General features: G+C 28.1%; 1 protein-coding gene across 4 annotated transcripts in view; it reads left to right on the forward strand.

Annotated features, from left to right (window-relative positions):
- The window catches only part of fbln1 (fibulin 1), a 66,672-nt gene that overhangs the window by 20,713 nt on the left and 32,854 nt on the right, over positions 1-13,105 (forward strand). For 3 of the 4 annotated variants that reach the window (XM_048157923.1, XM_048157922.1, XM_048157921.1), the window contains 8 exons: positions 1-19; positions 2,249-2,386; positions 2,466-2,609; positions 3,814-3,939; positions 5,287-5,412; positions 5,496-5,615; positions 5,689-5,820; positions 5,941-6,064. The exon at positions 1-19 is cut by the window's left edge and continues 119 nt beyond it. In XM_048157923.1, coding sequence (XP_048013880.1) covers positions 1-19; positions 2,249-2,386; positions 2,466-2,609; positions 3,814-3,939; positions 5,287-5,412; positions 5,496-5,615; positions 5,689-5,820; positions 5,941-6,064 — 929 coding nt within the window. Of the gene's footprint in view, positions 20-2,248; positions 2,387-2,465; positions 2,610-3,813; positions 3,940-5,286; positions 5,413-5,495; positions 5,616-5,688; positions 5,821-5,940; positions 6,065-7,427; positions 8,919-13,105 lie in introns of those variants that run through there. The other variant, XM_048157924.1, reaches the window with a different exon arrangement.

The raw sequence follows: 13,105 nt of genomic DNA on the forward strand, positions 1-13,105 counted from the left end.
GACAACAACAAGTGTGAAGGTCAGACACACACTCGCTCATAGCCTAGGGCTGCACCATTTGGGAAACTGAGATTTTGTGATTTAAAAAACTTTTTGTGATTATATATCTGTATGATTATAAAATACTACTAATAATTATATAATTATTTCTTATTACACTGTAAAATAAAAATCAATTTAACAAAAATAATATTATACTATTAATCAGTATGATTATAAAATAATAATAATAATTATTATTATTATTTTCATTATTATTACTAAATAAAAGTATTAAACAAATAAGAAATATCACTATTGTAAAATAAATTAAGGAAAAAATATTATAAAAATTTTGTGATATTATAACAATATTTTGTGATTATAAAATAATAACTTATTTTATTATTTTTAATGATCATTTTTATTACTAAAAATATGAAATAAATAAGAACTATTATTAGTAATATTTAACAATATTTTGTGATTATATATCAATATGATTATAAAATATATTAAACAAGACTATTATTAGTAATATTTAACAAATTTTGTGATATATATCAATTGATTAAAATAATGATTTTAAATAGTTATTCAAATAACAAATGTAGTAATTTGAATACATTTAATAATAACTTGATCATTTTAATATTATAAAATATTAAAACTAAAAATATAATTATAAAAATATTTTTAATGATCATTATTATTACTAAAAATATTAAATAAGAACTATTATTAGTAATATTTAACAATATTTTGTGATTATATATCAATATGATTATAAAATAATGATTTTAAATAGTTATTCAAATAACAAATGTAGTAATTTGAATACATTTTAATAATTTGATCATTTTAATATTATAAAATATTAAAACTAAAAATATAATTATAAAAATATTTTTAATGATCATTATTATTACTAAAAATATTAAATAAGAACTATTATTAGTAATATTTAACAATATTTTGTGATTATATATCAATATGATTATAAAATAATGATTTTAAATAGTTATTCAAATAACAAATGTAGTAATTTGAATACATTTTAATAATTTGATCATTTTAATATTATAAAATATTAAAATTAAAAATATAATTATAAAAATATTTTTAATGATCATTATTATTACTAAAAATATTAAACAAGAACTATTATTAGTAATATTTAACAATATTTTGTGATTATATATCAATATGATTATAAAATAATGATTTTAAATAGTTATTCAAATAACAAATGTAGTAATTTGAATACATTTTAATAATTTAATCATTTTAATATTATAAAATATTAAAATTAAAAATATAATTATAAAAATATTATTTTTAATGATCATTATTATTACTAAAAATATTAAACAAGAACTATTATTAGTAATATTTAACAATATTTTGTGATTATATATCAATATGATTATAAAATAATGATTTTTAAATAGTTATTAAAATAATAAATGTAGTAATTTGAATACATTTCTTTTTAATGTTCATTATTATTACTAAAAAATATTAAATAACTATTATTATTGTAATATTTAACTGTAAAAAATGTAAGAAAAATGTTATAATAACAATATTGTGTGATTATCAAAGTGATTATAAAAAAAATCTTTATATTATTATTTTATCATTATTATTATTATTATTATTATTACTAAATAAAAGTATTAAATAAGAACTGTGAAAATATTAATAACAATCATTATTAATTTTATTTTATGATCATTATTATTACCAAATAAAAATATTTTGGGATTATATATAAAATCATTATTTTTCTTATTATTTTATGATCATTATTATTACCAAATACAAATATTTTGTGATTATATATGAATGTGATAATGAAATATTATTTATTATTATTTTTGTTCATTTTTATTACTACTAAATAAAAGCATTAAACCAAATAAGAAAGATTACTATTATAATTCACTGTAAAATAAAAAAATTAAGAAAAATATTATAATCATTTTACTTCACAGTACAAATGTAAAATTACAATACTAACATTTATCTTAATTTATTTTTCAAATATTAAAATTGTATTTCGACGGAGAACTTGCTTTTATTTTACTGCATGTATTGATTTAATAAAATCCCAGCTCTTGCAATTTGATTATCGCACTAAGCCATAATCTCGATTTCTGTTTTATTTCTATAACCTACACATCACATTCTCCTTAATAACACTCAATAAATAAAGATGTAATCACTTGCATATATGCTAATTAGAGTGTGGGGTTTGATGTTTCAGACATTGATGAATGTGAGACCGGCACTCATAACTGCGCAGCTGGACTCGTGTGTCAGAACACAGTCGGGTCTTTCCGCTGCCGACCCAGACTGCAGTGCGGCGCGGGGTTCATACAGGATGCTCTCGGCAGCTGCATCGGTAAGACCGTCACTATCACACGTGATCCGAAACATCACAGCCCATTCTGCTCCATAACGTCCCTCTCTGTGTGTGACAGAAATAGACGAGTGCCTGAGTCAGACCGGACCGTGTCCGCCGGGTCACATGTGCTTCAACACGGTCGGCTCCTACACCTGCCAGAGACAGTCTGTTAACTGCGGTCGTGGATACCATCTGAACGCTGAGGGGACTCGCTGCGTGGGTACGAAACGAAATTACACATATTATGCTGCAGACAAACATGAGCAATCAATTCATGACCAATCAAATCAAGTACTGCATTATAATTGGTATTCAGAGAGAAAATGAAAGGTCAAAAAATAAAAATGCTGGAAAACCAAGACTTCAAAATAATAATAATAATAATAATAATAATATAATAAATGAAAATAAATAAAAAAACTTTGTAATATATTTATATGTAATAAAATATATAAAAAGTACGTTTAACTCAGTAATGCATCATTTTAGAGAAATAATCTAGGAATGCGAATGTCATTTTAATATAATTATATTAATTAATAATTAATATCATTTAATATACAGTATATTTATACACAGAAGTCTTAAAGGTATTTATAACTAATGTTATAAGTGAACTTTATAAGTGAGTAAATAAGAAATCCTTGAAAACCAAGACCTCAGATCTTGGGTGAAAATTAAATTAAATCAAATTAAATTAAATAATAAATTATAATAAAATAAAATATAAAATAAAATAAAAGGAAAAAACTATAAATATATAATAAATAAAATAATCAAAATAAATATTTTATATATAATTTTATTACATAGCACATAATGTATCACTCAGAAAAAAAAATAATAATATAAAAAAATAATAATACAGCCCTTATTTCACCCCAAAATCAAAAGACAAAATCAATAAATAATATGAATAAAAATAATCAAAATAAATATTTTATAAATAATGATATTACATAGCACATAATGTATCACTCAGAAAATGCATCACAAAATAAAAAAAAAATAAAAAAAATTATCCAGCTCTTATTTTACCCCAAAATCAAAAGAAAAAAATTAATAAATAATGTAATAATTAAATTAATCAAAATAAATATTGTATATATAAATATATTACATAGCCCATAATGTATCACTCAGAAAATAAAATAATAAAATAAAATAATCCAGCTCTTATTTCACCCCAAAATCAAAAGACAAAATCAATAAATAATATAATAAATAAAAATCATCTAAATAAATATTTTATATATAATTAAAATAATAAAATGGGTTGTGAATGCCATGTTTTACACTTTTGCTAAGTTTGACAGTTTTAAACTTATAAAGTTAGTCAGGGTTAGTCTCTCTGACTCTTAAAATCAGACTGTCCCTTTAAGAGCTGAATGTGTGAGTGACCTCTGACTGACCTCTTGTCTCAGATATCGACGAGTGTGCGGGAGCTGATAACTCCTGTGACGGTCACGGCTGTATTAATCTGATGGGCTCGTACCGCTGCGAGTGCAAGACCGGCTTCAACTTCAACAGCATCAGCAGAACCTGTGAAGGTTAGTGGTCAAGAGCCGCTAACTGAAAGGTTGTAGGTTCAAACCCACACCATTTGAATTTATTTGCCAAACAACACATGCACAGAAAACATTTGTTCACTGTTTGTCCCCTGTTGATCTGCCGTATTTCTTTCTCTTGAACCTCAGACATCAATGAGGAATCAATAAATAAAATGTGCAGACTTTGCATTAACCTTAATTTGTCATATCTGAGGTTCTCAAAATGAATTTCCAGCTCTTTTTAAATGCAACATTTCAACTGAATAAAATGATTAAAAATATAATCAAATATTATTTTATTTTTATAATTATTTTTTTAAATTAAATTATATATATAATTATTTAAAATCATTTTATTATATATATTTTTAAATTAAATTATATATATAAAAATTAAATAATTAAAGATATAATTAAATATATTAATTATTTTATAATAATTTAATTGTATATTTTAATTAAATTTTAATGGTACAATATATACTATTTAATTTAAATAAAAAATATAATTAAATATTTTAATTGTTTTTATAATTGATTAAAAATATAATCAAATATTATTTTATTTTTATAATTATTTTTTAAAATTAATTATATATATAATTATTTAAAATCATTTTTATATATATTTTTAAATTAAATTATTCTATATATATATATATATATATATATATATATATATATATATATATATATATATATATATAATTTAAATAATTAAAGATATAATTAAATATATTAATTATTTTATAATTAATTAAAATAATTTAATTGTATATTTTAATTAAATTGTAATGGTACAATATATACTATTTAATTTAAATTAAAAATATAATTAAATATTTTAATTGTTTTTATAATTAAGATACTTTATATATATATATATATATATATATATATATATATATATATATATATATATTACTTAATTTAAATACTTTAAAATATAATATATTAATTGTTATTTTTATAATTATTTAAAATATTTTCTTAATTAAATTGTACTATGTATATTTAATTTACATAATTAAATACTTAATATAAATATTTAAAATAACATTTTATATATATATATATATATATATATATATATATAAAATTATAAAATGTATATTTAATTTACATAATTAAAATTATATTGTTTTTTATAATTATTTAAACTAATATATAAAAAGTATTTTATTTTTTACTTAAATTATACAATATATATTATTTAATTTAAATAATTAAAAATATAATTTAATTATATTGTTATTTTATAATTATTTAAAATGTGTGTGTGTAAATAATTATTTTAATGCACCTATTGCTGATCTGTCTGCCATATTCATTTCTCTTGAACATCAGACGTCAATGAATGCAGGAACTATCCCGGCCGACTATGTGCACACAAGTGTGAAAACATCCTGGGGTCCTACAAGTGCAGCTGCACCACTGGCTTCAAGCTGGCCGACGACGGGAGGAACTGTGACGGTACAGGAGAACCCACAGGAGTAACGAATAATCGACTCATATTCACTCTGGCTTCATTCACTGACCTCTCGTCTAACCCGCAGACCTCAACGAATGCGACAGCAACCCCTGCAGTCAGGAGTGCGCCAATGTTTACGGATCCTATCAGTGTTACTGTCGCCGCGGTTACCAGCTGAGTGACGTGGACGGGATCACCTGTGAAGGTGAGTGGCTCAAGTTTGCTGTCGAACTCCATCATTTGTACAATAGAGGAAGTAACTGTGTGTCGATCCTCAGACATCGATGAGTGCGCGCTGCCCACTGGTGGACACATCTGCTCCTACCGGTGTCACAACACTCCGGGCAGCTTCCACTGCACCTGTCCCGCCACAGGATACACACTCGCTCCCAACGGACGCAGCTGCCAGGGTCAGAAACACATTGAGTGTTATTAACTGTAATTGTAGTTCACTGTAAATAAAGCGTTTTAATTAAGGGATAATCATGAAGACCAACAAAAATGCGGATGTTTTTTCTTCCCATGAGCAGATGTCGACGAGTGTGTGACCGGCACTCACAGCTGCACAGAGTCTCAGAGCTGCTTCAACATTCAGGGTGGATATAAATGCCTGAATTTTGACTGTCCAGTGAACTACAGGCGCTCAGGAGACACGTAAGTGACAAACGTTACAAAATCATCAAAGTGAGCGTAAAAACTACGTTCAAAAACTCATTTATATCCAAAATCTGATGCATTTCCAAGAGAAAAAGGACATTAGACAAATGCAGGGTGGAGCTTGATTTTAGGCTGTGGGAATTTAATCAAATATTTACTTCCTGTTAAGTTTAATATTTGTCAAATCTGAGAGTCAGTGCACCTGTCTCAAAGGTCATGTCCAAATGCAACATTTCCACTGAATATGATATAAAATGAATAAAAAAATAATTAAAAAATAAAACATAAACATAATAAAAACATAATTTTATATATATATAATATTATATAATAACATTAAATAAAAAATATTTTGATAATTAAATACATTGAATAATATTTTATATATATGATATAATTTTACATGTTTTAAATTATATAAAATATAATATGTAAACTATATTTATGCTAATGTATTTTTTAAATGTAAAATTATATCATATATAAAAAATACATCAAATATTATTTAATTCATATAATTAAAAATAAACATTTCCGCTCAGTATAAACAAATAAAAAATATAATACAAATTATTTACATTTCCACTGAATATGATATAAAATAAATAAATAAACAAAATAAAACAAACATAATAAAACAACATAAAATAAAACATTATTTTATATATAAATTAAATATTAAATACATATTAAATAATAATTTTAAATAATTTATTTTTTTATAAAGAATAATAAAAATAATATAATACCTATAATGTTGTTATATAAAATATTATTTAATGAGTAATATAAATATAAAAAATATAATACAAATTATATAAAATATAAACAAACAAATTAATATATTTTAATTATTTAAAAAAAATTTAATAATACAAAATGACGCAAATATTAGTTCATATAATCTTTAAGGACTTCACATATAGCTCAAATGTTTCAGGAAGGTATTAATATGAGAACTGGGGTTTCTAACAGATCTGCTGGTCACATTGTGCATGAACGCAAAGCATGAATAGTGCACAAAGTTTCATTAATACACGTTAATATCATTAATATCCCCCTGCTGATAAGATTGCAACAGTTTCCGTTTCCCATTCATTTTCTCACAAAAGAATGTTTCAATAAAACTGAACCACGCTGACTTGATGCATCGCAATATTACAAACTTTACTTTAATTGACTAAAGGTAGAAAATAAATGGGATTTTTCCTTCCGGCTGTCAGCCTGTGATGTCACTGTGAATGCTCCTCCCCCTCAAACAAACCCCACCCCCTAAAATCACACACTTTTCCGCATGTCGTGCACTGCACCATCCTAACCCCTCTCTCTTCTCTCTTTCCCCCGTTTCTCTCTCCATCAGTCGCTGTGAGCGCTTGCCTTGTAATCAGTCTAGCGAGTGCCTGGCCTTGCCTGTGAGAATTACCTACTACCACCTGACATTCCCCACCAAAATCCCCATTCCCACCAACATCTTCCGCATGGGCCCCTCCAACTCCGTGCTCGGGGACGACATCGAGGTGGCCATCGTGGACGGTAACCAGGGAGGCTACTTCGCCGCCAAACGCTTGGACCACGGCGGCGTCTTGGTGGTCCAGAAACCCATCACGCTTCCTCAGGACTTTGAAATCTCTCTGGAGATGAAACTTAGGCGATTCGGACACCTTAGCGTTTACCTGTTCAAGATACGCTTGTTTGTAACCCCGGACGAGCTGAGCAACGCCATCGCTGAATGAAACCAGACGCTTTCTGTGTATCATTAATGCTTGATTAGCACCCATGTGCCTCTGGTGTCTCGGCTAATGTTGCCTTCAAGTCCTTCTGGAGAGTTCCCTAGTTTAGTTACAACGTGATCATGTGATACTAATTTGCTTCTGACACGAAAATCCAGTTTCTAAATGATAATTTGCTAAGCTCCGCCCCCTTGGTTACTGTTGCTAGCTCAGACATGCTTTGCAGAACATCTCAGAACAATAAACTGGAGAGTTCTGTGATAGAGAAATAAATAAATAAAATAACTGAATATTACATTACAATATGCACATATAGTGGTAAAAAAAATCTCAAATTAAAAAGAGAAAAATTATAATAAACAAATGCACAAATGAAGGGTGGAGCTTGATTTTTTTTTTTTTAATATGTCAGTGCACCCGTCTCATTTCATTTCCAAATCTTTCTTAAATGTAACGTTTCCACTGAATATGAAGAAATGAAGAAAATAAAAAATACTATAAATATAAATATTCACAAATTAAAAATGCATTTGCACATGAAGCGGAAAAATAAAAATCACAATGATTAAAAAAATTTATTTGCGGTAAAATATGCACATAAAGTGGTAAAAAAATCACAATTTTTAAAAAATGTATTTGCGGTAAAATATGCACAAAGTGGTAAAAACAAATTCACAATAATTAAAAAAAATTATTTGCAGTAAAATATGCACAAAGCGGTACAAAATCCCAATAAAAAAAATGTATTTGCAGCAAAATATGCACATAAAGTGGTAAAAAATTCACAATAATTAAAAAAAAAAATTTATTTGCAATAAAATATGCACAAAGTGGTAAAAAAATTCACAATAATTTTAAGAATTATTTGCAGTAAAATATGCACATAAAGTGGTAAAAAAAATCACAATTTTTAAAAAATGTATTTGCAGTAAAATATGCACAAAGTGTTAAAAAAATCACAATTTTTAAAAAATGTATTTGCAGTAAAATATGCACAAAGCGGTACAAAATCCCAATAAATAAAAAATGTATTTGCAGTAAAATATGCACATAAAGTGTTACAAATATCTCAATTTTTAAAAAATGTATTTGCAGTAAAATATGCACAAAGTGGTAAAAAAAATTCACAATAATTTTAAGAATTATTTGCAGTAAAATATGCACATAAAGTGGTAAAAAAAATCACAATTTTTAAAAAATGTATTTGCAGTAAAATATGCACAAAGTGTTAAAAAAATCACAATTTTTAAAAAATGTATTTGCAGTAAAATATGCACAAAGCGGTACAAAATCCCAATAAATAAAAAATGTATTTGCAGCAAAATATGCACATAAAGTGGTAAAAAAATTCACAATAATTAAAAAAAAAATGTATTTGCAATAAAATATGCAAAAAGTGGTAAAAAAATTCACAATAATTTTAAAAATTATTTGCAGTAAAATATGCACATAAAGTGGTAAAAAAAAAATCACAATTTTTAAAAAATGTATTTGCAGTAAAATATGCACATAAAGTGTTAAAAAAATCACAATTTTAAAAAAATGTATTTGCAGTAAAATATGCACAAAGCGGTACAAAATCCCAATAAATAAAAAATGTATTTGCAGTAAAATATGCACATAAAGTGTTAAAAAAATCACAATTTTTAAAAAATGTATTTGCAGTAAAATATGCACAAAGCGGTACAAAATCCCAATAAATAAAAAATGTATTTGCAGCAAAATATGCACATAAAGTGGTAAAAAAATTCACAATAATTAAAAAAAAAAATGTATATGCAGCAAAATATGCTCAAAGTGGTAAAAAAATTCACAATAATTAAAAAAATATGTTTTTGCAGTAAAATATGCACAAAGCAGTAAATTCACAAATAAAAAAAATGTGTTTGAGTAAAATATGCAAAGTGGCAAAAAGAAATTCACAATAAAATAAAATAAAAAAAATCATTAAAATATGCACATAAACTGGTAGAAATTAATTTTGAAATGAAATATGATCAGTCTATGGGGACTTGAAGGCAACATTATTCTCAAGATGCAGGACTTTAGTGTAACGATAGAAACTGCTGAAAGCAAAGATCCTCAGGTGTCTAATGGGAATATATTACCTGAGGTGATGTTCTTCATGTATCAAAACTGCTGTTCATTATATACTCTATGACTGTAGCTGAAACTACTCTCAAACACCCAAACTGTGATCAGATGTGAGACTTGAATCAGACGTCTATATGTACTGGCCACTAGATGGCGCTGTAAGGCAAAGCAAATCAACTGGAGTCAAAATCATTTCTTATTATTATTCTATTATTTGAGTCTATTATTTTCTAATAAAATATTACTTACTTTAGCATTCTTGTATTTTATCTTGGCTTTAAAATGTTTTTTTTTTATGATACACTGGAGAAATTAAATGGAAGAACGGCGGTTGGAAAATTACCACACGGCATGTGCACTACCCACCCTGACGTGATTTTATTAACATTTAATTAGTCAGAAGCATCCATTAATCATTGAAGCGGTTAGCTGGATTATTAGCCAGGCATTTGAACCCTTTAGCCTTTATTTAAAGGCTACATTAGCCACTAATCCACTCACATACACCCAGAAACAGACGGACCGATCTGATGACAACGATCTTTGAAGAGACCTAAAAGATGCTAACTGCTAACCAGGGTTAATGTTGTTAAATAAAACCATAAATAATAATAATAATAATAAACATTTGCATTACTTGAAATAAAAATGAAAACAAAAATTCAGCTAGTTAACGAGACATTTTTCATTTTTCTTTTAAGCTGAAGTACTTAAAAAAAAAACATTAAGCTTTAACTATAGACAAAAAAAAAGAAAAAATATTACAAAAATTTTAATAAAATATAAAAATAAAATTTAATTCAAAATATTTATAAAACTTTAATATGATACTGTAAACCAATCAACTAAAAAAATACACTTGCAAAACTTCATTTGCAGAAAATCACTTTGTACTCAAATTTAAAAGAAATAAAAAAGCATAATTGGGGAAACATTAAACAAAATGTAAAAAAAAAAAAAAGAGAGGGGGGGGGGGGGGGGGGAGACACTACCTTAACAACCACCTAAAATGCTCTAGCAAAAACCTAGAATGTCCAAGGAACCATCTAGCAACACCCTAGCAACCATCTACAAAACTCTAGCAAACATATAGCAATTCCTTAGCAACAACTTACAACATCCTAAGAACCATCTAGCAACACCCTAGCAACCATCTAGAACACCCTAGCAATTTCATAACAACTTCCTAGAATATCCTAAGAACTATCTAGAAACACCTAGCAACCATCTACAACACCATAGCAATCATCTACAACATCACAGCAATCATCTAGCGATTTCATAGCAACTACAAAGAACATCCTAAGAACCATCTTGCAACACCCTAGCAATCATCTAGCAATTTCATAGCAACTACCTAGAACATCCTAAAAACCATCTAGCAACACCCTAGCAACCATCTACATTCTAGCAATTTCATAACTATGTAGAACATCCTAAGAACCATCTAGCAACACCCTATCAACCATCTACAACACCCTAGCAATTTCATAGCAACTACTTAGAACATCCTAAGAACCATCTAGCAACACCACAGCAACCATCTACAACACCCTAGCAATTTCATAGCAACCACCTAGAACATCATAAGAACCATCTAGCAACACCCTATCAACCATCTACAACACCCTAGCAATTTCATAGCAACTACTTAGAACATCCTAAGAACCATCTAGCAACACCACAGCAAACATCTACAACACCCTAGCAATTTCATTGCAACTACCTAGAACATCCTAAGAACCATCTAGCAACACCCTAGCAACCATCTACAACAGCCTAGCAATTTCATTGCAACTACCTAGAACATCCTAAGAACCATCTAGCAACACCCTAGCAACCATCTACAACACCCTAGCAATTTCATAGCAACTACTTAGAACATCCTAAGAACCATCTAGCAACACCCTAGCAAACATCTACATTCTAGCAATTTCATAACTATGTAGAACATCCTAAGAACCATCTAGCAACACCCTAGCAAACATCTACATTCTAGCAATTTCATAACTATGTAGAACATCCTAAGAACCATCTAGCAACACCCTAGCAACCATCTACAACACCCTAGCAATTTCATAGCAACTACTTAGAACATCCTAAGAACCATCTAGCAACACCCTAGCAACCATCTACATTCTAGCAATTTCATAACTATGTAGAACATCCTAAGAACCATCTAGCAACACCCTATCAACCATCTACAACACCCTAGCAATTTCATTGCAACTACCTAGAACATCCTAAGAACCATCTAGCAACACCACAGCAACCATCTACAACACCCTAGCAATTTCATTGCAACTACCTAGAACATCCTAAGAACCATCTAGCAACACCCTAGCAACCATCTACAACAGCCTAGCAATTTCATTGCAACTACCTAGAACATCCTAAGAACCATCTAGCAACACCCTAGCAACCATCTACAACACCCTAGCAATTTCATTGCAACTACCTAGAACATCCTAAGAACCATCTAGCAACACCACAGCAACCATCTACAACACCCTAGCAATTTCATTGCAACTACCTAGAACATCCTAAGAACCATCTAGCAACACCCTAGCAACCATCTACAACAGCCTAGCAATTTCATTGCAACTACCTAGAACATCCTAAGAACCATCTAGCAACACCCTAGCAACCATCTACAACAGCCTAGCAATTTCATAGCAACTACTTAGAACATCCTAAGAACCATCTAGCAACACCCTAGCAAACATCTACAACAGCCTAGCAATTTCATTGCAACTACCTAGAACATCCTAAGAACCATCTAGCAACACCACAGCAACCATCTACAACACCCTAGCAATTTCATTGCAACTACCTAGAACATCCTAAGAACCATCTAGCAACACCACAGCAACCATCTACAACACCCTAGCAATTTCATTGCAACTACCTAGAACATCCTAAGAACCATCTAGCAACACCCTAGCAACCATCTACAACAGCCTAGCAATTTCATAGCAAATACTTAGAACATCCTAAGAACCATCTAGCAACACTGTAGCAACCATCTACAACACCCTAGCAATTTCATTGCAACTACCTAGAACATCCTAAGAACCATCTAGCAACACCCTAGCAACCATCTACAACACCCTAGCAATTTCATTGCAACTACCTAGAACATCCTAAGAACCATCTAGCAACACCACAGCAACCATTTATAACACCCTAGCAATTTCATTGCAACTACCTAGAA

The sequence above is a fragment of the Megalobrama amblycephala genome, linkage group LG15 (genome assembly GCF_018812025.1).
Source record: "Megalobrama amblycephala isolate DHTTF-2021 linkage group LG15, ASM1881202v1, whole genome shotgun sequence".
NCBI lineage: Eukaryota > Metazoa > Chordata > Actinopteri > Cypriniformes > Xenocyprididae > Megalobrama > Megalobrama amblycephala.